Below are 26,694 nucleotides of genomic sequence, written 5' to 3' on the forward strand. Positions count from 1 at the left end.
GAAAACACAGCAAGAGATAGCAATCTCCAGAAGGAATACAAACCTCCAACATTAAAAGGCTATGTCTGATATAAATTGAGTCACCCTCAATTCTCTTAGCCCTTTTCTGTGAAAAATGAAAGAACAAAAGAAGTGGGTTTAAAGGTTCCTTGTGTGACACAGCAAACTGTCACAACTTGGACATGCATTGTTACTGTTCAACACTCAAAGGTGTGCTAGAGGAGTGTGTGTGGGGGGTGCATGCAGAGGTGCCTGGGGCCCCAGAGGGCTTTAGGTCCTGGGGATCCCAGGTGTGCAAAGCAGGGGACCTGGTGAACTAGGCCATGGTGTTTAGAGGGGTAGTGGGAGGGGTGAAGGTTCAGGCAGTGATAGAGACAGTTCTCTGTATATAAAAAGTAGTTAACATGAAAAACAGTCTGATGCATTGGTCCCAATGCCATGCATGTGCATTCCAGGGTTTAACTCATGCAGCAGTCAATGAGAAAACTTGTTTGCCCTGTAAACTCAAGTTCATATTCTTAACTCCCAAAAAGTGTAAAAAAAAAAAAAAAAAGGTATATATATATATTTTTTTTTTAATTATAAAAAAAAAAAATAGAATTACAGACACATTTCCATTATCACAATATTTGGCTTCACATCAATATCAAAGAGCTTGGTTGATGAGCAGTACTAAATGAAGAGGGTGGAGATTAGTCTGATGGATGAGAGGCAGAATAGTATCAAAATGGGGGTGGAGAGACTAGGGCACTAATGCAAGACTTAGGATCTGACCTTCCGCATTCGCACCGGCTCCATGCCCGTCTCATCAGACTAGCGTTAGCACGGGGGAGGAGAGAGAAGGACACGTGTTAGCACCTTCCGCTATCTTTAGCATCCATAGCTTGCCATGCTCTGAATGGTCACATGTATGGGCCCCTCTGTCTGACACTAACCTGAGGAAGAGTCTCCCCATTGGTGGTGGCTGTCACCGTAGGGACAGTCTCTCTCTGCTCCCTCCTCACTGCTGTCTACAGCAGCCAGAGAGACAGATCACACTCAGAGAGTCCGAGACAACCTGTCTCAATTACCTACGGTATGAAAGCTCTCTAATATAGGCCAAATCAGTGCTTAAGCCACTGCATAACACTAATTAAATCAGTTAGAAAGTACTGTGGTTACCTTGTGCTAAAATCGTATTACTCATTACATTAACCACTACCTCATAAAATGTATACTCAGTTATCATAGAATCATCTGTATTGTTCTAACCTACAGACTTTTAATGCATTCTATGTCCATAGTTCAAACTCTTGTTGTATAGTAAGAGTTTAAACAATAAATGGTCTCTGGCATTAACCCTGCAGTGGTAAATGTATTTGTGAGAGAAGTGTTAAAGCTGTAGGTAAGTGGTGCAGTACCTTGACCTCAGCCACAAGCTCTGTTTTGGGTGGCTCAATCGCCTCCACGGTGACCTCCAGCTTCCTTTCCTCCTGGCGGGTGGCCATTCTGATTGGGGTGGAGGTCTGGGGCTGTTCCAGGGGGGCCAAGGGGATGCCGGCCTCAAGAAGGGCGGTCTGGGAGAAGACTGGGGCGCTGACGGGACGGGTGCTCCTGTGTGTTCCCAGCACTGGAGGAAATGTGGGAAGACAGGACAGAGAAGGAGTCAGATTCAAAGCATGTAACCCTAAGGGGACGGAGGTAAGACAGCCCATGTGCACTGAGACCATCTAACCCACTGTTGTAGACACAAAACATGCCGATAGGCCCAAAAAAAAAATGTTGAACATTTTGAACAAACACACACACACACACACACACACACACACACACACACACACACACACACACACAGTGTCACCACTGTTCATAAGTGTTGAGACCAGCGTACAAACACAGCCTGCAGGAGCATACTGTACCTTCATAGCCTTGCAGATGCTTGAACATTCTGATCGAGAATGACAAGCAAAAAGTAAAATGTGGGGTGAGTTGGAAGCATCTGCCCCCAATGTGGAATCAGCAGCAAAGCATGGTCAGAACTTCTCACTCGCTACCAATGACGCAATGGCAGAAGTTGCCATGACCCACTGAGTTAATAAGCTCACGCCTCAGTATGGTAAAGAATTCCTGAAGTAGGAAAAAATCTTCAATGAGCAGAGGAATGCATAACCAAAGATTCAATAGTGAGGGATCACTCAGATGCTTCTATGCAGAAAATGCTTTGGCTTATCGTTAGTACTGTAACAATATCAATCAAATCAACATATGGTTTAGCGTAGCACAACAAACTGAAAGAGGTTGGGGGTGAGGTACCTGACTCTTTAGAGAAAACATCCAGTAGCACAAACCAATCATCTTCCATCTCTCTCTGTGGTAGTGGCAGTCTCTCTTCGAATATCCTCGTCTCAAACACTGGTCTCCTCTCTTCAACAAACACTCTTGTTTTTGGTTCAATGGTTGTTACTTTGACCGCAGAGGTTACATCTGGATAGAACTGGATACGCTCACGGGGGGCAACTGATAGAAATACACAAACAATGCCCTCAGACACAACAAGCATGCTAAAGGTAAAAGTATTGTTGGTTTCACATGAAACATATCTATCTAAGCCATTCTCCTAAAATGAGATGTCACTGATGTTTTTGAAATCTCACAAAAGAAGAAAGAATACTGGGGTGGTGGGAGGTATACCTGATACTTTAGGGGCAACATCCAGGAGCACAAACCAATCATCTTCCACCTCTCTCTGTGGTTGTGACACTCTTTGCTGCAGCATCGTCTCTTGTTGCCACCTCTCCTCCACCACAATCACCCTCATCTGTGTTCTCTGTTCTATGGTTGTCCCTTCAGCCACAGGAGTGGGTCTTGGCCTTACCTCAGGATACACCTGAACATGCTCACCCAGATCCACTGATACACACAGACACAAAGCAACCATTGACTTTACTGTCATAAATAACACAAGAGTATGTATGCAAAATATCTGCGTTGATCAAAGCATCTCTCACTCACTTACTCACTCACACACACACACACACACGTAATCTCTATGAGAACAGGGAGTAAAGCAAGGGTTGGAATGCTAGGAGGTACCTGATAGCATCTTTGTAGTCTCTTCACGAGTAGCTTCAAAAAGCAAGAACCAATCATCTCCCTCCTCTCTCTCTTGTGGTGGCAGTTTTTGCACCATTATAATCTCCTCTTGACATCTCTCTTCCACCACCTTCTCTTGCTGCTGCCTAGTTTCCTCAATCATAATCACTCCTCTCTGTGACATCTGCTCTAGAGCCTCTCCTGTTCCCTCAGATACAACTCTGACTGCGGGGAATGCTGGAATAAAACAAGCAAAACCCAAATAAATACAGAATGAGGCGCAGACTTGGTTTGTTTTCAGGTCTGTACAAATTTGAAACAAACATGGAGCAGGATGAAATACTGTACTTCTAGTAATTTTACGACAATCTTGGTTTTGGTTTTTGCCAGTGAAAACATGTCAATGGGAAGTGCGGGGCCAGGTGTAGTAATACCTGGGAGTGTGGTAACCATCTCTATTGGAGTCCAGTCCCATAGCACAAACCAATCATCATCAACTTCTCTAGGTGGTGGTGGTACAGGCCTCTCCTCAATGATTTGTTCCATGATCCTCACTCTCTTAACTGGTTTCTGTTCTACTGGCCCCTCCACCACAGAGACCATTGGGATGCGTACATCAGGGTAAACCACCACTGGTGGAACTGATGGAAACATAGATGACCATGACCCTCAGAAACACAAACAAGCCATTGACTACAGTATTTTTTGGTTAATGGATAGTCAACAGACTAGAACAATAGTTGAGAGCCTTGGAGGCTAAGGAGTGGGGTAATGTCTGTGAATTTGATTTAGAATGGCAACAGCAAGCTTAAAATGTTGAAGTACCTGATACTTTAGGGGTAGCATCCAGCAGCACAAACCAAACATCTTCAACCTCGCTCAGTGGTTGTGGCTGTTCTCTCTCAAGTGCAAAGTCTCGAGGAATCGTCTTCACCGGTACCTCAGTTTCCTGAAGCTGTCTCACCTCTTCCACTACAACCACACTTGGTTTTGGCTCAATGGTAGTCACTACATCCTGAATGTGCTCAACCAGAGCAACTGATACAAAACAACATACAGAGCCCTTAGATATAGCAATATGACTTACTGATTGATAAATACATAATATCAAACTAGAACATACTCTGTTCACTGTCATGCAGTATCATTTTCATCATTCACATAAGGGCAGAAGCGTTGGGGATCTGTTAGTTTGCTTGTTGGCAGTACATCACACTCTTCCACAGAAGCTGACACAAACAGACGGAAAACCCTCAGATGTTGCAGGTAATACCAGTGAGTACAAGGAGGCTGACACAAAGCTCTGTGTATCTCACTTCTCATGGGATTGTCAAACTGTTGTTAGTCACACAGAAGTTGACTTTTGCAATCAGTAATGAGCATACAAAGCATAGGGACCAAAGAGTATTTTTATGTTGGTGGGACTGGGAAGGAGAGCAGGGCATTCCTGGAATACCTGATGGTATAATGGATGGTTCTCTGGGAGTGACGTCCAGTTGCACAAACCAGTCGTCTTCTACCTCTCTCAGTGGCTGTGTGATTTCTGGAGGACCCCACTCTTCTTCTTGCTGTATCTTCACCTCTTCAACAACAATCTCCTTCCGTTCCCCTCTCTGCTCTACTGTCTTAACTTCTTCTGGAAAAACTTGAATATGTTCCTCAAAAGAAGCTAATACAGATAGACACAGAATCCTCAGACATGGCGTGCGAGATCATAGAAAGTGCTATAAGGCTATAGCAATTACCGTACAAAGCACAAGAAAATAGTTTTTAGTATTGATGGGAATTGATGGAAAGCAAAGCAGGTGGCAAAGCAGCAAACTTTGGAAATACCTGATGGTATAACTGATGGTACTCTGGGAGTAATGTCCAGTACCACAAACCAGTCATCTTCTATTTCTCTCATAGGCTGTGGTAGTGTGATTTCTTGTGGATGTCTCTCCTCCATCTGTATCTCTTCCACAACAATCTTCCTTCCTGCCTCTTTCTGGTCTACTGTTGTAACATCAGCCACAGATATGCTTTCTTCTGGATAGACTTGAATCAGCTCATCCAACACAGCTAATATTGACACACAAAGAACCCTTAGAAACATGAAATCCTAAGACCTGCAGGTTGACGAATAAAAGCCATTAAATGTAAAGCCTCAAATGTGCCACAATTGAGGCACAGAGCAAGCAACAGAGGATAGACATAGCTGGTATGGTTTGTATACCTGAGGGGACACGCTCTGGCAAGTCCAATAGCACAAGCCAATCATCTTCCTGCTCTTTCCATGGTTGCAGCACCAATCTCTTTTCAGACAGCATATGTGTTGCCTCATCGACAATCCCTCCCCTCTCCTGTGCTCTCCACTCAACTGTGTCCACTAACACCACAGAGGATATTGTGGAGTCCACAGACACTGGAGCTAAGCTGATTGGAATGACTGACAAGTAAAGACGGCATTTATATCAGACACAAGATCTAGACTACAACAAAGTTCTCTTCACACAAAGCTTCTGGTTAGTTTTGCGGAGGGTATATTAGAGATGGAAATGTTGGCTGTTGTTTAGGTAGGGGAAAAGCTGGCGTTTTATTGATGGTTGCCATGGTGACAGCATGGTGGGGGATGGACATACCTGGAGGCCTATAAATGGCCTTGTACGGGGAGCTGTCCAACAGCACAAACCAATTGTCCTTGTCGTCGATCTGGGATTGCTGCACATTCAGTTCCATTTTCTTCTCCTCCTGGAAGCTTTCCTCTCGTATGACAATTTGCTGAAATCGCTCCTCCACTACTTCACTTTTACGCCATTCCAAAACAACTGACTTCATTTCTAGCCTCTCCTCTGACACCCTCTCAGGCTGCAACTGCTCCTCCTTCTGTATCTCTTCCACTATAGTCACTCTTTTCTGTGTCCTCCACTCTACTTTACGGCCTTCAAACACAGAGGTGGTGCTAATAACATCTGGCAAATCATCAACCTCCTTTTCATCAACCTCCTCCTTCCACCGTTCCTCCAATACCTTCACCTGTTGCATCATCTCCTCTTGCTCTTCCTCCTCTATAACCTCTTCTTGCTGCACTCTCTTTTCCTCTGGCAGCAACCCCTTTAAAAACACCTCCTTAATTTTCTCTTCCAGCTCATCTACATCCTCAACTGTCTCCTTCATTACCTCCTCTAATACCTCCTGCTGCTGCTGTAACCTCTCCTCTACTACCTCCCCCATCTGTTCTACCTCTTGCTTCAATACTTCCTCCTGCTGCTCCCTGATCTCAACTCCCTCCTCCCTTTCTATTCCCTCCTCCAAAACTTCCTGGATTCTCTCTTCCAACTCATCCACCTCCTGCAGCCTCTCTTCCAGAACTTTCACCTCCCTCAGCCTCTCCTCCAACCCCTCAACCTCTCTCAGCTTCTCCACCAGGACCACTCCTTCCTGTAGCCTCTCTATGAGCAGCTCCCTTTCCTGTTCCTGTCTTGACTCTCTCATACCTTGCTCTTCCACCTCTTGGGGCCGGAGGACAACTGGGGGAGAGACTAGGATGGAGCAGATTGAAGCTGTCAGTATAAAATAGGACTGCAATGAGTTGTCTTCCTTGACATTTATAGGCCCATCTTCAAGCCATATTGAACTGAAGGTGCTTCATTATGCGATCAAAGTAAATATGGTGATGCTTGCTATATAGTTGTCGGCCGCCATACCTGTGTAGTAACACTAATTACTGTTGTAACACCATTGTACTAACTTGTTGTTGCATTGTGATCAGGACATTACATTGTATATGGAGTTGGATAGTACGTGTTATTACATAAGAGGAATAAGGAATAGTGCACGTGTAATAAGTAACAGTCCTTATTTGGCTTGTGCAACAACACAAACCTCTCAACTCAATTACCCTTTATTTCAACCAGAGAAATGTCATCATGTCATCAATCATGTCTTCATACAAAAGCAAATGTAGTGTGTGAAGTATAAGAACTCACATGGAGGTGTCTCTGAACGCTCAAGAGAGGATTTGGAAGTAGTGCGGTCCATATGCAAGAACCAATCATCTCGTTGTTTTTGCCTCGGCTGCAGTAGCCTTTCCAGAATATTCACCTTTCCATAGTTGTATTTGGCTGAGGATATCACAGAAACATCACTGCTTGATTGCAACAACCTACAGCATGTGAGCAAATTACAAATAGCTCATGAGCAAAGCAACCAAGGATAATTTCAGCTTGACTTCAGTGTAGACCAAGCCCCATACAGTAGATAGTATGGAAACAACCTTTGACCCAATTCATGACAGAAAAAACATTTAAAAATACCATAGTGATGGCAAGCTTAAAATTAAACTTTCATCACAGTCACTTTATATTAAAGCACAAATGAAAGAATGGCCAAATCTCAAAACATGCATGTATCAGCAAGTATTACAGGGACAGATACCTGGGGCTTTCATAGGGGATGGAACATAAGGAAGAGAGGGGCGTTGACTCAGCAAGGTATGCCACTCCTCTTTCTCTGTCCCCTGCTGCTGTTCATCAGACACCCGCCCCTGCCATGTCTGACTGACAGTCTGGGAGACTGTCTGCCCTGTCTCAGTCTTGTGCCACCTCTGCACAGATGCCCCCTCATCCCATGTCTGTGTGAAAGTCTGAGTAGACTCCCCTCTGACTGTGAACAGAACATGGTGTTATGCAAGTGGTGATGTTTATGGAGGGGAGAGGGCAGGGAAAGGTTTCCCTTCAGATATAGTTTGAGGACAACACATTGCACTCTCTGTATAAGTCAGCACAGGACGACAGACAGCGTATTGAGCGCAGAAGGTAGCACAAAGCAAATTAAGTTAAAATAGGAGCAATGTGCTGTTCTGAGACAGAGAGCACAGTGCAAAGCAGTCATGTCAACATGTCTGCGGACATCACAGCCCTTAGAGAAGAACTGAATGAGCAAGACAAAGTCTGACAGATATTTTCCAACTGAATAATTTTCGAAGTATGTTTCAAGCCAGCCACTGGATGAGTGATTCATGTGAATGAGTCGACATGTTAGTGTATTGCTGCTAGCATCAGCCATATACAATAAAATAAAAACTGTGTGCAGCACACAAAGCGAGTAACTGAAACACTGTCAATCCTAGTCTTCAACTGTAAGAACAATGAAGATTGCCAGTCTCCTGGTTAGAAATGCTCATCTTCATCAATAAGCATGTACCAATGAATGAAGTCCTCTTCAACAAGCAATGCAACAAGGGGAAAACACAGCCAGTTAATGCCTCAACTCTGAAGCTGTTGTTAGTCATGGGCTGTGTTGAGGTGTGAATGGAGCATCAGTGTGGCCATGGGTGAAGATTCACTTTGCGTGACCAAGCATCTTTAAACTGCCCAGGGATCACGCAAGGTAAGATACATGGTGTGCGTGGTTCCGATTAGGCCACTGTCCTAGGACAAGCTCAGCATCATGGCTCAAGTTATGTAGCTAACAATATCCAGAAGGTGCACATGAGCAGATGAGAAGACCAACAGAAGCACATTGTTAGATCAAGCTGAGTTTGTTAGCTTTGTAGTTGTATGTAAGCCAGATGAAAGCTCCAATAAGGATCCTTGTGATACCTGATTCAGGGAGGGGCCGAGGTTGGTCAGATTCCAGCATCAGAAACCAATCATCAACCTCCGTCCTGTTTGGACCTGAGAACAGTAGGGCTGGGAGATCATCATCTCTAGCTACAAGGGTGGGAAAAGTTAGAGAGGAGCTGATCCATAGGTTGAACACACTCACAGAAATAAACACAAACAAGAATGACCACACACGTACACGCGCACACACACACACACACACACACCTCCGTCGATGGTGCGGGACAACCTCTTGCTGGCGGAGCGTGTGAAGCGAGGTGCAGGGCGGTCAATCATGGAGCTGGCCTGGCGCGTCTGGGCCTGAGTACGCCCGCTGTACCTGAACTTAGAGCCCAGGGCAAGGAACCGCCGCGACGAGGGGGGCTCTACGGTGGTCACCCTGAAAAACACAGTTACACGATCACACACACAGTCAGTCAAATCTGCTAGACACCAAGCACTCTAATGTATGTGATAGTGGTTTGATTTAGCAGGTAATGACAATATCAGTACGAGAGAGTCACAGCCACACATCATTTGGAAGTTCAGGCTGAAAATGTTCATTCATGTCCCTCCAATGTCACACGTTGTGCAGTTCTTGCAAATGCCCTCTCTCATGTAACAAGCTTAACTCAAGAGTCCCTCCTTTATTCCTGACTGGTCACGTAGTACAAACATTTAAAGGTTTAACTCTGAGCTCAGGGGCATAAGAATGGAGCTTCTTCTCTGTTTGGTTAAACTACCACTGGGTCTAATAGAATTACTTAGAGAGGTTACGCTGCAGGGGTCAATTAGCCAATTATAGGGCTAAGGGGATAAGAGAGCCTGAGAATGGCCCTCGTTGCCAGGCAGTTGTGGGGACAGATGGAGGGGGAAGCCAAGGGCAGTGTGTGTCTCACCTGAAGAAGGTATGGTGCTCCACTGACACCTTCCACAGCTTCTTGGAGGCTTTGTAGTTCGGCAGTTTGAAGCCAATTGTGCTCTCGTACTGTTCTTGCTGTAGGGGAATGATCACCTTGTTAATGTTAGAGGCCTATCTCTCACTGCAACATTAATAATAAAAATTGCATAATATAATATATAATAATATAAATTGCATGTTGCAACAAGGGTTTTACCTCAGAGGGACGGATCTTGATGAAGAAGCTGCTGCGCTTGTAGGAGAGCTTGAGGACTTTGGGCCAGGGGAACCGGTTTATCCTAAGCTTGTCCTTGTACACCATCAGACCACTGGAGCAAACACCTAGCATGATGTCCACACCATCGAGATCCTGGGTGCACACACACATGTAAAAAAAGAGCAATGAAGGGGATTGTCAATAGCTATGCTCATTGTGTTCGGCATCTCAGCTGCATAACACTTCTATATTATCAAGTGCCTCCTGCATTTACAATAATACACCACAAGGAGGCAACATCTGCTATGCTTTCAAGGTCATGTCATGGCTTTAATTTTTATTAATCTCTTCTTTCACACAAACAGACTGACATCAATTTTTGTAATTAAAATCGTTGTTCTCATCTGACCTTGCTTGTTTTTACCAAACCATGCCTTTTGTTTTGAAAACCAAGTCATGGTTAATAAAGAAAATTGCTCAGAAGCTTGCAGAACTTTTAAAGGAATTGAGGCTTAATTCTTCAAATGTCATAAATACAAATGTGAACCTTCCTCGGACGACAATGATTACTTTTTTGACTAACTCTTCAATACTTCCATCTTTACACAGGGCAAAACATGTTCATCTCCGTTTATCGATGTAACATATAAATGAGCAGAGGTTGAGATCACACAAGGTACAGGTCAGAGACAGTCCTGTACCTTGGCTTGGTGGAGATCCACTCCATACATAGATAGCTTCTTGGCATTCTCCAGAAACATCATGTCGGCCTGGGCTGGACTCATAGACCTGGACATAGACAGGCACATGGTAGATGCAGTTTGAATAGAGTATTTATATAGAGATATGTACTGCAATAGGGGCTCATCTGTAGTTTGTCTCATCCCCCACTGTATGATAACAAAGATATGCTCATCTGTGCAGTGCACATGTACTCAATTTAAGCAACAAGGCACCAGAGGCTGTGCTTTACTGTGAATGAAGTCACAGCTGAGGGGCCTTGTTAGGCAACCCATTAGCTCTGCAACCCATCAGCTGTGACTTTATTCACAATACAAGCACAGACTCAAGTGCCATATTGCTTTTATACAATGGTTACAAAACAAAGAATTGTGACAAGAAAACAATGCCTTAAGTATTTATTTTGTGGTAAGATTGTAGTAGTTTCTGCCCTGTGCTAATATAGAACTTTATATAGAAATATAGTTCAGAAAACGATCATTGTTGTCAAGGTAACGTGATAAACAAATCTTTGTAATTGGAGTGTTAGCGCAGGGATATTACTGCAATGTATGGTAAACAGGTAAAACGCGTCATAGCTCATACTTTATCTGGGAATAAAGCATGGCTTCGAACGCCTCTCGGCCAATCATAATGCTTGTTCTGATCAAACCGTTGTATAATATATAAATTAAAGTTTACCCTGTACCTGTCTCTGGGTACCTTAATGTTTCCTTGCTGTAGCACTGTTCATGTCATGCTGTATACTAGTAAAGCATAGCTTTATAGTCTGGTCCCATGTCATCCCCAGGACTTACCTGTATGTGCGATGCAGCTCCATCACCTTCTCCTCCAGCTCCTTGCTCTGGCCTGGTGCCAGTCTTAGCTCCTTGGTGTACTCTGTGCCGTGAACCTCCTGGTCATACTCTCCCAGCTCAGACTGGGCCGTGTAGGAGCCCAGCAGGGCCAGGGTCACGAAGGAGCAGGGTAGACTGCCATTCAGGATGTCCTTCCTCAGCTGGAGGCACTGGTAGTACCTGACAGGGGGGCGATAAAGAGCAACCTGATACACCACTGAAACTCAAGCTTCATTCCAACCTGTTAGCAGAGCTAGGCTGAGCTTACTCCTTTTTGAATTACATAAATATGAGGAAGACTGCAATTGTGGCATCGTCTGTGCAGAGGGACTGACCTGGTGAGGTCCTCTGTGAGCTGAGCTGGATCAGGAGGGTAGAACTTCACATTGAAGGTGAACTCATAGACAGTACCTTGAGAAGAAAAAAAAAACACCACATAAACTCATCGGCACTTGGGTTTAACTCTTACTACGCTTTTGTTTCCTCATGCTCACGGCTCATATGGCAATTCAACCTAAAGTATCATGTCTGAAGTCTATCACTCACCTGAAACCTGTTTCCGAATCTCTTTGGTGAAGTCCAACCATGTCTGTGGAGGAGAGGGGGAAAACTGATAAATAAACCGACCATAAAAAAGTATTTTCTACTACTTTTCCAAATGTAATAAGTGTGTTACAGACAACATATACGCTCAAAAATACTGTTTGTACACACAGAAAAAGCACCCTTAAAGCAGGCAGCCTACCCTCATGGTGGGGATTTCCCAGATGGCCAGGCCATAGTAGTCTCTCTCCAGCAGGTTGAGGTGGTCACACACCTTATTGAACAACTCCTGGCCCGTAGCATGTTTCTACACATGACAGAGGCAACATATTCAGCATTGACAACATGCATTCAGCAAGTAAGCAAAACATAGACTAGAATGAGGATGAGAAAGGCATATTTGGGAAGTCACTTACATCAAGCTCACACTCAAACAGAGCGTCGTCCAGGAGGGTGACTTTGCACTGCATGGTCCGCTGGCGCTTGGAGGGTTTGGGCTCCTCTGCAGTCTTATTCTCTTCCTCTGTTTTAGGCTTGTCCTCCTCTGCCTCCTCTCCTTTGGCCTCTTCCTCCTTCTGCTCTTCCTCTACTTTTACTGTGTCCTCCTCCTTCTCTCCCTCCTCCACTGTGTCCTTCTGTACTTCAGCCTCCTCTTTCGGCTCCTCCTGAGCAGCCTAGGGGGTGGACAAAAAGGCAACCATGTCAATAGAGGCATGTCAATTACTACATCTGTGATACAGTGACTCCAATATAATGACACAAGTGAGTACAGGTGAGTACAGGTGTAGCTGGTAAAGAGAAGACTACCTTAATGTGATAAATGTTAGCTCTTGTGTGTGTGTATCATATGCAGAAGGAAAAATTCATACCAAGAAAAAAATGAAGATCTGAAGCTACAAATCTGACCTGTGTTCAGTTCTTCTCTGTATTCTGAATGCTACGCTGTTTACCTGAGTCAGAGTCACATGCTCAATGTTCCTCTCTCAGTCTGTCTCACACACATCAGCATTCCTGTGTAATGTTCTTTCCTGTCTCTCACACTCACTTTTTTGAGGTTTCTGTGTGTAATATTCTCTACTGTCTCTCTCTCCCTCACACACATATCTGATGTTTCTGTGTGTAATGTTCTCTACTGGCTCTCTCTCACACACTCACCTGAATCCTTGTGTGTACGGTTCTCACCATCTCCCGAGTCTGTGTGTGTAAGCTTCTCCTCGTGTCTGACTCACACACTAACCTAAGAGTCTGTGTGTGATGTTCACTCTCTCACATGCACTAACCTGAGTCTCTGCGCTGCTGAGGGAGTGCTGGTCTGGAGCCTGTTCAGCCTCTGCTCTGAGCTCCGGCTCTGGGGCAGCAATGGGGGCTTTCAGTTGTTCCTCTGTGGACTGATCTCCTTTCACAGCCTCCTCCTCCTTCTCTTTCTTCGCCTTTTCCTCCTTCTCTTTCTTTGCCTTTTCCTCCCTCGCCTTTTCCTCCTTCTCTTTCTTTGCCTTTTCTTCCTTCTCTTTCTTTGCCTTTTCCTCCTTCTCTTTTTTCGCCTTTTCCTCCTTCTCTTTCTTCACCTTTTCCTCCTTCTCTTTCTTCACCTTTTCCTCCTTCTCTTTCTTCTTTGCTTTTTCCTCCTCTTTTTTCTTTGCCTTTGCCTCCTCTTTTGCTTTTTCCTCCTCTTTTTTCTTTGTCTTTGCCTCCTCTTTTGGCTTTTCCTCCTCTTTCTTCTTTGCCTTTTCCTCCTCTTTCACTTTCTCCTCTTTTGCTTTTTCCTCCTCGTTCTTGTTTGCCTTTACCTCCTCTTTCACTTTCTCCTCTTTTGCTTTTTCCTCCTCTTTCTTCTTTGTCTTTTCCTCCTCTTTTGTTTTTTCCTCCTCTTTTTTCTTCAGTTGTTCCTCCTCTTTCTTCTTTGCTTTTTCCTTTCCTTTCTTCTTCCCCTTTTCCTCCTCTTTCCTCTTCTCCTCTTTAGTCTCCCGCAACTCCTCTACTGTCTTCTTCACTTGATCCTCCTCTTTCTTATTTGTTTTGTCCTCCTCTTTTGTCTCCCCCTTCTCCTCCTCTTTTTTCTTTGCCTTTTCCTCTTCTCTCTTTGCCTCTTTCTTCTTCGCCTTTTTCTTCTGGCCCTTCCCAGTCTTTTCTCTCGTCTCCTCTTTCTTCTCCGCCTTTTCCTCCCCTTTCTTATTTACCTCTTTCTTTTCTCCCTTTTCCTCCTCAGCTTTCTCCTCTTTCACTTCTGCCTTTACCTCCTCTGCCTTTACCTCCTCTACCTTGTCCACCTCTCCCTTCTCTAACGTCTCCTCCTTCTCCTCGCTAGCCTTCTCTGCCTCGGCCCCCTCTCCGTCTGAGCACTGTGAGCGGCGCTTGAGAAAGGAGGAGAAGAGGCGAGTGAGGCCCCGGCCGGCTGAGGTCCTGGTGCGGGGCTTCAGCTGCTGCTCCTCCTCAGTGAGGGAGCTGGCGCCCTCGGTAGGGCCAGGCTCTGAGGCCTGCTCCTGGGCCTGCTCACTCGGCTGCTCCCCCTCTGCTGCTGCCTCAAGACCCTTCTTGTTCTCAGACTCTGTCTCCTTCTTGTTCTCAGACTCTGGCTCCTTCTTGTTCTCAGACTCTGGCTCCTTCTTGTTCTCAGACTCTGACTCTGGCTCTTGCTCAGCTCCGCTGGCCTTCTGCTTGCCCTCAGTGTCCGCCTCAGCAACCGCGCTGGCCTCTGTCGTCATGGTAGTCACTGGAAGGAGAGCATAGAGGAGTCAAAGATAGGGGAAGGTCATGTGTTGTATGTGCAGTGAGTGACAGTGGAAGATGCACAGCTATGGGCAATACACTCATATTAAGGCCAGGGGCACACCAAACAGAATGAACATGAAGGACATTCAGTGAGTGGACTCCTCTAGTTAGAAGTTCTGGGAGTCTTTTCTTTGGTGCCAAATACCAAGCAATACTACTAAGAATATGGACCTCTGACTAAGTAATGAGACACGTGCTATTTCTACCCAAAAACAAGTGTTATCCAGACCATAGACAACCCACAAATCATCATACATTTGACATGTTAATGCTGTACAGAATACATGGGCAACTACTAGACTCCTAGACTAGAATACTTCATTAAAGATTAAGCCACCTACCGACTACATAATCTCCACATACATAGAGACACACACACAGACACACAGACACAGAGACACAGAGACACACAGACACACGTCGGGGAGTTATGAGAGTGGACCAGCAGTCCACACACAATGGCCCCTCTTGTGTGTGTCTGGATGGACCTCTGAGGGTCAGCTCACAACATTGCCGATAAGAGGCTCATTAAAATACAGAGACAATGGGGGCATTCTGCTCTGTGGCAGGCCATTAGCACGTCCAGTATCATCCTTCTCACCAACCAGACCTTTCATCTGCTAGCCCAGCCCATGTTCGCTCCACCCTTATGCCCCGAGGTAACAGGCAGCACTAAATTGGTTTAGACGTTCTCAGGACATAGTGGATCTTTTCAGAACGGAATGAAAAACAACCGATAATGAAGGGAACCCGACTCAAACGATCAGCTTGGCTGCAGTTATAAGGAAAGCGGGGTAAAGGCTGACATTGAAATCTGGCAGTATCTGCGCAGTGATGCTATCCAACTGTGTGGTCCACCAGTCCTCAAAAGGGCCTTAATAAGTACTTTGAGGCATTCAATCGCGGTGGGGGGAAGGGGTGTCTGTGGGCCTATAAAGTATAACCGTCTAAATATCAACACAAATGACACTATTGATCAAAATATACTGTAGGCATGCATCTCACTCAAACTAATTTACCATAAGCCATGCATATAATAGCCTGTATTATGCTAAGCCTGTAGCCTAGTTTGCATCTAACCTAGTACAGAGACGTACTTTGCATCTCGTCTGCCTGTGGTTAGCGTCTAGTCTGGTGCTGGTATTCCTATAAGTCTCTTCCATATGTAGTTCATGTCTAGCTCAGCGTAGAGTGGGGGAGGGGAGGGGAGGGGAGGGGAGGGGAGGGTCGTAGACGCTAGACAGGGTGGCTGGCAGGCAGATCTTCCAGCTGCACAGGGCTGTCCTCGCCCCAGAGGGTGCCTGCTCCTCCATACTGTTCCCTCTGGGGCTATAGGGACAGCAGGGGAAGGGAGGGGGGACCCACAGAGACTAAATCCTCTTTAGACCTCCCATTGTTTGTGTCCAGTGACCAATAACTGTGCCACACACTATTACTAATCCTGCTTGCCCCCCCCCCCCCCCACCCCCCCCCCACCCTCCATAGGCCTGTTCCCTAGGTCACCACACACACAAACTCACACACAAATTCACACACACGCTACGCCTCAGTGCTCACAAGCTCCTTTGGGTCTTTTAATGCACTGTCATCTCAATTCTGATTGTCAGGAAACAGGCGTGCGGCTAATGGACCAGCTGAGCTTGTGTCTGCTGCCTCCTCCATTTTGTACTCTCAATCTAACATCTATGCTACAGGCCAGCTGAGCAGAGCTAACCTGCACGATGACTGATAAAGACACCAGGCATAAGTGACAGGCCACCAGGCACCCTCCCACATTAGCCATTCCTGATCAAATCATTGCTATTTTCACACACGCATTGTACAGGTATTTTATCATGTCACATATTTCTATCATCTTCAATCAATAGTACTATAATAGACTTGCTGTCTATTCAACAAATTCTTAGATAGGGTAAATAAATATGAAAATGTTCCAGCATGCATATGAAGATGCACCTAATATTGCCCTGTAGTCTAATACTGGACTCACGGTGCAGAGCAGATGCTCCAACTCTCTCAACGACTCAACAAAATGATTGAATAAGATGATGTTGGGCCAGCCCTATGGGAAACTTCCTCTTCAGGACAAATATATTCATCTAATTTTCCAACTCAGAGGCCACGGTCAGGTCAATGACAACTGGAAATAAGGTTTGTGGGCTTGTCCTCAAGTTAGACCAGTGTTTCCCATAGCATGCTAATGATGCTGCAGCGTGCTAGCACATGTGCTGTGATGGTTGAGGGGAGAAGAGCTTGCAGAGGAGCTGCATGCACACAAGATGCTGTAGACTCATTAGTCACCCATCCTTACAGGCCTGCTTATGTCTATTTGTGGTCTCACACACCCTCACTATCTCTCTCAAACACACACCAGTGGTATGCATCAGTAGCCATCCCCCTGATCATGCCAGGTAGGTTAGAGTTAGAGTCTCTAACCTTAAAGAGAAAGGGAATGTTCATTCATGTAGTTTGAGTGAATCTGAGTAGCCATCATCATCCCTACCACCGCCAGTAATCACCTCCCAAGTGGCACGAAGTGCTGAGAACAATAGAATATATTTACCCGCTAGGAAAACTGAGAAGAAAAAAAACCATCCTGGGTGCTGAGAGCAAGCTTAAAGATTTAGAGGGAGTTTAGCGTTAATCAGGCCCCGGATGAGATTATTCTCTCTCTCTCTCTCTCTGCAGCAGAGATGTGATCAGCTGTGCTGATTCATGGTTTATTCTAAGCCCCGCCTACCTGGCCCAAAGTCAAAAGAAAAATAACTCAAGGCCAAGGAGATGCACGCACGCACGCACGCACACACACACGCGCGCGCACACCAAGTTGCTGCAAGCAGTAGCCTTCCTCGCACTCCAAGCTCACACGAGTCCTACCTGCATTCTCTGTATTGCCAACACAGGTGACTGTCTCCTAAATACCTGATGGGAACCAGCTACGCCACCGAAAAGCTAGCATTTTGATGACACGGTGGGGGTATTTGCACCTGAAGAGTGAGTTTACCATCTAAACTTGGTTAGAGATGTACATGAGTTATAAGCACTCAAACACTCTCTCTCCATCTCCCTCACTCTCCTTCTCTAGAAACTCTAAAACTCTCTTGGAGACATCTTCCTTCAACTGGCTCACCAGGTGTGCCACAAAACCCAACCAAGAGACAAAACAGCCAACAACAGTGAGAACACAATGGGTCAACTCCATCATTTCTGGGGACATTCTGAAATATGCAAACAGTCTCAGAAGGACTGTCAGTCCATAAAAAACACATTAGTTAATTTGTTCCTAGTTCATTAATCTGATGTTTTCACTTCATTTTTCACCTCTATCTAGGTGGTCAGAGATTTTCAAAACATTTCTAGAAACCGAAAGTCGTCCCTAAACAATGAGTGGGGGAGTGATAGGGTAAGTTGCAGGTTCACAATGAACACTGATTATGACAAAAGGGTGAAGCGAGCTGCCTTGATACAACACTCTTGTTTACTTGGCTGCATGTCACTCACACTTAATCTGTACATCCCTAGTCTCAAAGCACATCTACAAGTCCTGCCCAACATCTCTACACTAATCCATTTAAAAGCGTGTGTAAGGGGATTTGCACTGCATTCTTTATGTGCTGTAGCATCGTTCTTAAATTGGATGAATGGCACGGCATGTGCATATTCTGGTCCTGTTCCGGGTAAACTTACCTTACCTCCAGCTCTCAGTTTCAAACTAATCAATACACACAGTCCTGATGTTGTAATTTGAACCGTTGAGGGATGAGACTGGAGTGGTCCAATTGATTGACTGCAGATGCCCTGGGAGTAGTACCATGGGTTAAATCCATTAACTTGGTTGATTGCATAAGGTGTCTGTACATTAAGGCAGAACTGATCATATCATTCTGTCTTGTAATATTGGAAATGATACATTTTTGTAATGGGATATTATCAGTCAAAGAAAACCAACAGATTGTGCCAGCAACCATCTGGATAATCAGTGGCGATATAATACACTGTACAGCCCATCACATAATTCAAACTTGAAAATCATCATCAGATGATCAGATATGCACTTCCCCTCAACCCCCAATGGACTTCCCATATATGAGGAGAGCGTTTTGCCCTTCATATTGTACGCACAACACAACAGTAACTATGCTAATGGACATAACTCCCAAAAGAGGATTAACACGAGCAGAAAGCTCTCGGAGAACCTCAGTGACCTCACTCTCAAACAGTTGTGCCAAAAAACATCCGACAACATCATCATCTCATATCGCTGGCAGTTACGCTGCTCATTCAACTCCATGTGATGCCACACCCAGATCACTTCTCTGCATCACTGGATGGTCTGGTCCTCTCTGTTTACATTTTCATCCCAACATCACTTTTCCCGCCTAACTCTCCCTCAGCACAGCAGTCCTCCCTCACTAATACACTCTCCCCCAGCGCTCTCTCATCCCTCCCACGTCATGTTTTCAGCCCTTCATAAAAGATTATCTGGCTATATATATCTGCCAGTATCAATGGATGCTCGGCTTAGTGGATGAGTCCCCCTTAAGTGCATTTTAGGAGGCACACTCAGGCTACCCTCCAGTAAAGATGGATTTATTCTTAACACATCCACTCCTTTTAGGATGAGAGAAAGTCATGTCAAGCAGAAAGTTAAAACCAAAAGCTGTGCAATGGATTTGACTCTATGAAAAAAATAACTGAGCAGAGCTCTTGGAAATAGTTGTTTTCTAGCAGCTTCAAAGAGGGACCTGGTGATTATTTTTAAAACAGTCTGGAAGACATCAGTAACTCGACCAAAGAAGAAGTGAGCCATTTGTTCCTGAGATGTTAAAACACCTGAAGAAGCCAAGCCAAGAAATTGAGGAGAGAGGAAAATAATACTTTTGTTCATCACCATGTCTTTGTCTCTTCATTTCAACAACAACCAGCACAAACAAGACTTCATGTCCAGACAATGTAGTCACGATCAATCTGATGAATGACCATTGATCACAGAGAAAGACCACACTCCATCTTTCTCAAAAAATAACCATGTGGGAAAACAAAGTGACATGAGACAAGAGCCAAAAAGTATTTATATTCCAATAATTGCAACACTACACTCCATTCTGAGTTATTTCATAGTAAGAATCTGCTGAGACAATTGAGCAATTCCTCTTTCCTCCCAAGTGGGATGCAAACATTGATTCCACACCATTCAAGCATTCAGCCAAGACAAATGCCCTGGCGTGGCCGGCTTATCATGGCCATTATTTTTTTTATCAGTTTCATCGACAACTCTTGCACTCTGTTTTTGACTGAATATGTTAATAAGTGTTGATCTGAAATGAGTGTTGCCGTCAGTATGGGTTTGATACATTAGGCTGAAACTGTGTGAAGATTAATCAAAAGTAGACTAGACAACCCATATGTAAGATATAATTCCAACCTGCATAAGGCAAAACAGGGGAAACTTGAAGGGTAGACTACTTTAATTTCTAAAGAAAGAATATCAACCACGGATTTCACTTTTCCAGAGCATTGATTTATTGACGGTTTGATATTATCACGCGTTTGCGAGCCGGGTATCCCGTGGCATTTAAATCATCTGTGTATGAAAATGGCGCCGAATGTCGCCTACTAAACAAATAGGCTTAACATAAACTAAATACTGGACTGGCAATGTAATGTTAGAAATTAACTTAGAACTTGCGCTTACCTAAAAAACGACTATCATCAATGAAGAATTATAAATCCCGAATTCCAACAAACCCCAGTATTCCGCACACTCAGTGAAGTTACAATGTTGCAAACCGACACATGCTTTGTTGTGCTTGTAGATGCTTATCGATGCTCGTAAAGGGGTGGAGTCTCGTTCTGAAGGAGCGGACTTTGTTGACCGCATGCACCAATTGAACACCGTTTAGCCCATTCTAAGCCAATCGGAGAGGTGGGGGAGATCTTGGATGTGCAATGAGAAACATTGCAGCCTACTTACCAAAATAACAACCTTAACATTTGAATGCTTCATCATAATCATCAAATTCTAGAGCTTGGACGAGACTCGAGACAGTGGTGCATAATAAGCATTCAAGGCTAAGCAACTATTGCAATATGCCGACCTACTCTATACTACACTATACTATAGGCTATAACTATTGCAATGGAAATAGGAAATCATGGAAGTACAAGAGCTATCTCATCTATCATGTTTGGACGTCCCACAATTCACTGTGACAAAGTTAATGAGTACTCCATTAATTCTTCTATCCTCATTGTCCTCCCCCTCAACTTAATAATCAAACAACTCATTTTAATTTTCGCCCAATCCATTACACTACAAAATACACAGCATGCATCCTTCAGGGCATGCCAGTGATCCCTCCTGGTGCTGCCTCTGACTGTTATTAGCACAACACACTGCCCAAGAACAGGAGGGAAGCAGAGCAGCAACAGAGTACCCTACACAGCCCTCCAACCCCTTTCCAGGCGACACCCCAGTGCTTTTGTGGTCACAGCATGAGGGATTCACCCCCCTTTAACTCTCGATGCCATACTGTGAGAGATACTGACGCATTGGAACTGTTTAGAGTTACAACAAATCCTCAGAAGGTTCCCAACTGAAAGTAGAATGGTCGCATTGCTAATTTTATATAGTAATACACACACACACACACACATACACACACACACACACACACACACACACACACACACACACACACACACACACACACACACACACACACACACACTCACTCACACACTGCTGGGCTTATGTGTCTTTATGGGGGACGACACGGTCCCCACCCATCTGCCTGACCCCATTAGTGCCATACGGCTCATGGAGAGGCAGGGGGAGGCTGAGGGGGGTTCATTATTCTCTTCAACAACACAGTTCGCCACCATCACCTTTGTTTTTGACCAAGTTCATGTGGAGAGAGTGTCAAGCTGAACCAGGGCATTTGCAAAGAGCACATTGCTTTTTTTTTGTACTTGTTACTGTACTAAAAAATAAATGAATAATCTTCAATCAACCCATCTTGAATACCTGTACACCATGGGTAGAGACAAAAGTAGATTCCTATGATACAAGTACAATACAGTTCAAAAACATTTTCTTTTTGACTGTGCCATCTAGACCCATGATACCATACTCCTGGAACTACGCAGCAACTAAGCAGAAATAATGTAGATGTGTATGTCTGTACTTGAGTGTGTGTGTGTGTGTGTGTGTGTGTGTGTGTGTGTGTGTGTGTGTGTGTGTGTGTGCACGCGTGTGTGTGTGTGTGTGTGTGTGTGCACGCGTGTGTGCGTGTGTGTGTGTGTGTGTGTGTGTGTGTATATTTTGCTCTTTGATGCAGAAGGGGAGGGGTAGATAAACTACACACACCCCTCCCTCTACACTCCAGTTGCCTAGGAACCCCTCCCCTCCTCTTTCCCTAATGCAGGGAGCAGGTGCTGAGCTGGACCCCAGAGACGGAGACAGGAAAGGCAGCACTCACAGACACATAGTCCCCAGAGAGAATGACAGACTGTAACCACAGACCAAAAGACAGCTAAGACACCAAATTACTCACTCTGAACAGCACACACGCACACACATGCACACACACGCACACACACGCACACACACGCACACACACACACACACACACACACACACACACACACACACACACACACACGCTATAGCACTGCACTCTTGTTGAGCACATGGGAGTGTTTATTTTTCTCATCTTTATCCCTCTCTGACTCCATCACTGATGACATAACAGCCATCCCCCTCCCAGCTGAGTCCTCTCCCTTTGCCTTTTTCAACCTAATCTGTTTGGTTCTGCATCTGGGTAGACAGCTCATGCCTTGTTCTGCATAGCAGACTATGTCTTGTGTATAACAACATGTACAGCTATGAACATCTAGCATGAATAAAATAATGCTGCTGGCCAAATATGACGGTAGCATGGTTTAGGGGACTTTATTTAAGCTTGAAAAAGCACTAAGAGAGCTCTAAAAAACACTCATGGCATAACGGTGCATTAATATTGATAGAGCACCATTATGGTATAAAGTATTTATGAAGCAGGAATGTTCCTTGTTTCTGCCATTCTCCCAACAGATAGCAGTAGCTCAGTTGCCCCTCCCCTCTCAGCCAGGTTTAGATCTTATCATTATTATAGATCTGAGTATTATATCAGTTTTTCACAAATTATTATGCAAATAAGCAAGCCAATGAGCAATTCTACCATATTCGTTTCTATCGAGTCTGCTGTGACGTTACCACTGAGATCTGAAGGTCTCTCAAACTATAACCTAAGGTGATAACGTTCTCATAAGATTCAATAGCCAAATACAGGGGCCTTTATCATAGCACTGCTCTGTCTATACTGAAAAAGCTTCAAATATCTGCCATACATGTGTACCGGGCTTTGTTTTCTTGTACTCATATTCAGTGTTAATCCTGTATCTGTGGCTCTATGAGCTGCATCTGACAACTCTAAGTTTGTACTTCCACCTAGTGGCTGAATTTAGCACTACAGTTCATTTTCCTTCATTAAATGTATTTTAAGTGGGGTCAGCTTTTACATACATTAGACCAGAATTGTCTCCAAGTTGTCAATGCTACACTATGTAAGATGTATTTTAACCTCCATGTAGGCTTACATTAACACTCTTTTGGCAGGCACTTCTCATGCAGGTATACCTTCCTCTTGTGGGTTTATATGCAGGAATTTACTGAGATAACACTGTCTGTGGCATACGCAGTTATTTGGGTGAAATATTAACCAAAGTCCTGGCTCACTGAAGTCTAACAGCTCTACTTGTTAGAGTAGGAACCGAAAGAGGAGTCTAACCTGTCTTTCTTCGCTACGGTACAGAAGTGCATGCTGGGACTGCGAGTGTTTGTTAGAGATAAAGGCGCCTGTTTGTCCAGAGGGCCTCAGACAGACCTGATGCCACCCCTCCCAACACTACATTGTGGGTAATGCCAGATTCAAAGCGCGGGCATGCCAGAAGCCATATGCTCCCATTAGACCACACACACCAGTCACCAGACTAATTTTATCCCCTTGAATTAATTTGTTCTTTCTCATGTAGGCCTACTCTCAATCACCAGTACAGGACACCACTAGCATCTGGCTCCGAATTGGAATTGTGAAGTTTAAGAATAATTTGTGGTTGACAGTTTGTAATACAAGGAAAACTGGGCACTCCTATGGGTGCGTGCATGCACAAGATATAGATGGAAACTGAAAACATTCCAGAACAGAGTGTGTGAGGCCAGAAGGGGAGGGGCAGAGAGAACAGAATGATCAGATACAGAAGCTTTGTCAGGACTGACAACAACAGTCGGATTAATTTGATAAAAGCCTGGAATTTTAGAGCTCATCGTTCATGCTGTAAATATCAAGATGATTGCATTCTCAAACAGGATGCCCAAATCAAGACCCATATCCCACCTGTCCAGAACCAAAACATTCAGCTCCAAATATTGTAAATATTACAATGGAAAGTAAGAACACTGCTCAGCAGGACTGAAATAGCGTTGCATACTCACCACATATCCACACAGAAGGACAGCACCCCAGGATACAACAGCACATCCCAGACAGAATGAGGCACAGAAACCGAATTAAGAGAAAAGAGAGAGAAAGAGTCATGTCAGTGAAGAGACGAGTGAAAAGTGAATATCAAGTTCTGTGGTATATCAGGTTAGAAAATGGACTATCTTGCTTTACATTGCTTTACTGTTTTTTCGGTCATTGTCTGTTCTCTTAGAAATTATTTCAGAACCCAGTTACTTCTTTTAAAGGGTACTTCTTTTAAAGGGTACAATGAAACACAACATTGATTTAGTGAGACTAGGCACATAGAGGTACATTAAAGTATGCACGCATGTATGCACGCATGTATGCACACCCACCCCCCGCCCCCCCCCCCCCCAAACACACACACACACACACACTGCCGAAAATGTGATTCAGCTAAAAAGTATAATTCAGCAAATGTAGATTTCCAAAAGGTATTACAAGCAAGTGCCCTATCATGAAAGGCAATATGCAGTGCCCACACAGGCTTTGTATGGGGACTGTATAGGCGGCAGTCTCAAAAACACCTGTTCAACATCACTCTTCAATTCCGACTTGAAGGCTACATGTGAACACGGTTCCATACAGACATACACAATGTGTCTGTCTAGTCATTAACACAATTATCTACAAAATAGAAATGTGTCCTGAAAGTGATTACATAAACGCAGTCGAATAACACATTGCCTAGGCATGATTCCTTTCTACCCTATGGAATAAACAGGTTGTCTATATACATAATTTGCACATGTATACAGCCCAAAATAACTATTTTTTTGTCAAAACTGATTAGAAAAAAACGCGTTATTTTTATATTGATTTTGAGTCACATTAAACCAAGACACCGGTAGCCTACTAATGGAATATATATATATATATTTTTTCTTCTTCTTCTCCGTCGTTCCTTTTTTAAAGTAACAAATAAATGTTGCATTATCGCTGCCTTGCGTGCGCTTCCATCTAACAAGAAAACACGGTTACATTTTACCTGAGATCGTTGAGGTTTTAGTCCTGTATTCGTCCTTTTATTATTCCGGTGTTTCCTATCAGAAGTTACGCATATTGATCTGAGGTTTCCAGTGACGCTCTGTTGCAATGACGAAGCAAGTCTGAGACCGCAGAGAGCGAAGGGTGGGGATGCCCCTGCGGGCTACGGTGTTCAAATAAGTGACAGAGGATTAACTGACATAAAATAATGCGCTGTTACTTCTAACAAAATATGCTGCTATCATATGTTGCATTTCAATATCATGGCATCATAGTGTAGGCAGCTCTCTTGTCAATGCTGGGCTAATATTTACCTGACCCCACTACCATCAGGTGCGCTATGCTTCACATGTTTGGAATGTGTGGTCAAAGAACGCTTTGTTCAGGTGGGCCTTGTGCCAGCGTAAGTTCTGCACTGCAATAAACTGGATGAGGCTATCTTTGCAGTATCTCCTGTCAAAGGATAACATTTTGACTGGAAACTAAACTGTGTGTCTTTTTATATTTGAGTAAGATCAACCTTGCTCTATAGTCATCTTATTAACCATACACCACAAGACTATATTTAGTTAATGTGGATGTCTGTAATGAAAGAGAACAAGACAGACCTTTTATTCCCTCTCAAATATGCCTTTTGAAATCCCACCAAGGGTAAAATAAGCACAGTTCACTCCTCACTGAGCATGCTGCAGCTGCAGGGACATAAACAGCTGAGCTATGGAGCATCTGTCTCAGTAATACTTAAACCCCCAGTGCCCACTTTTGGCTCTTTCCCAAGGTCCAAAAATAAACATGACAGCACAGTTATTTCATCTGACCTGACCAACTGATGTTCTATTTTCCCGTTTACTAAACGTCTCTCTAATTTAGAGATGAATTGTCTTCATTAAATCATCTTTATTGACATTTTGAACATAATTAAATGATCGATATTAGAAGTAAGAGAGCATTGACATACTGTGTAGGCAATTGTTAGCATGTTAAGAACTACTCATCATCCTACTAAGTCATTTAATAACATTGAATATGCATGTAAGAATGATTATGTGTCTTCTAATCGTTCACTGTGTGATAGATGTTTCAAAACCTTCAATGATTACCATCACTCAATCTAACCCTAAGAAATAGGCTACATTGTGTCAAAGCACACACACACACACACACACACACACACACAAACACACACACACACACACACACACACACACACACACACACACACACACACACACACACACACCCAGAGTGGGACTCGATGGGACAGCCCCTCTCCCCATTATCTTATTAAGCAGCAGAGAGTCACCCAATGTGTAGATTAGCTTGACACAGCTGACCAGCCCTCTTGGGGCGGACTCACACAAAGATAACAGCAACCGCCACAACTTACTCAGTCTCACTGTGCTGAAAAACAAGTGAGAGGACTGTAACTCTCGAATGAGGCCTCTAGAAAAAAAAGTGTGTGCTAAATGATTCAAAT

At 44.2% G+C, this 26,694-nt stretch overlaps 1 protein-coding gene across 12 annotated transcripts in view; it reads right to left on the reverse strand.

Moving 5' to 3' along the window:
- LOC310811093 (uncharacterized protein) overlaps positions 1-26,694 on the reverse strand; it is a 34,250-nt gene that overhangs the window by 7,118 nt on the left and 438 nt on the right. For 4 of the 12 annotated variants that reach the window (XM_083679119.1, XM_083679118.1, XM_083679117.1 and 1 more), the window contains exons 1-27: positions 24,200-24,289; positions 13,176-14,605; positions 12,312-12,569; positions 12,098-12,202; positions 11,899-11,941; positions 11,688-11,763; positions 11,314-11,532; positions 10,477-10,564; positions 9,776-9,928; positions 9,557-9,654; positions 8,885-9,057; positions 8,655-8,765; positions 7,489-7,716; positions 7,041-7,175; positions 5,694-6,614; positions 5,288-5,500; positions 4,906-5,133; positions 4,529-4,741; positions 3,898-4,110; positions 3,507-3,713; positions 3,073-3,309; positions 2,671-2,889; positions 2,293-2,496; positions 1,401-1,609; positions 936-1,010; positions 775-813; positions 44-106 (exon numbers count right to left, since the gene is read on the reverse strand). In XM_083679119.1, coding sequence (XP_083535245.1) covers positions 44-106; positions 775-813; positions 936-1,010; positions 1,401-1,609; positions 2,293-2,496; positions 2,671-2,889; positions 3,073-3,309; positions 3,507-3,713; positions 3,898-4,110; positions 4,529-4,741; positions 4,906-5,133; positions 5,288-5,500; positions 5,694-6,614; positions 7,041-7,175; positions 7,489-7,716; positions 8,655-8,765; positions 8,885-9,057; positions 9,557-9,654; positions 9,776-9,928; positions 10,477-10,564; positions 11,314-11,532; positions 11,688-11,763; positions 11,899-11,941; positions 12,098-12,202; positions 12,312-12,569; positions 13,176-14,605; positions 24,200-24,245 — 6,204 coding nt within the window. In that variant the 5' untranslated portion in view covers positions 24,246-24,289. Of the gene's footprint in view, positions 1-43; positions 107-774; positions 814-935; positions 1,011-1,400; positions 1,610-2,292; positions 2,497-2,670; positions 2,890-3,072; positions 3,310-3,506; positions 3,714-3,897; positions 4,111-4,528; positions 4,742-4,905; positions 5,134-5,287; positions 5,501-5,693; positions 6,615-7,040; positions 7,176-7,488; positions 7,717-8,654; positions 8,766-8,884; positions 9,058-9,556; positions 9,655-9,775; positions 9,929-10,476; positions 10,565-11,313; positions 11,533-11,687; positions 11,764-11,898; positions 11,942-12,097; positions 12,203-12,311; positions 12,570-13,175; positions 14,606-20,359; positions 20,487-24,199; positions 24,290-25,218; positions 25,416-26,694 lie in introns of those variants that run through there. The other 8 variants (XM_083679125.1, XM_083679122.1, XM_083679121.1 and 5 more) reach the window with 8 other exon arrangements.

This window comes from Argentina silus (assembly GCF_951799395.1).
Source record: "Argentina silus genome assembly, chromosome: 10".
Lineage (NCBI taxonomy): Eukaryota > Metazoa > Chordata > Actinopteri > Argentiniformes > Argentinidae > Argentina > Argentina silus.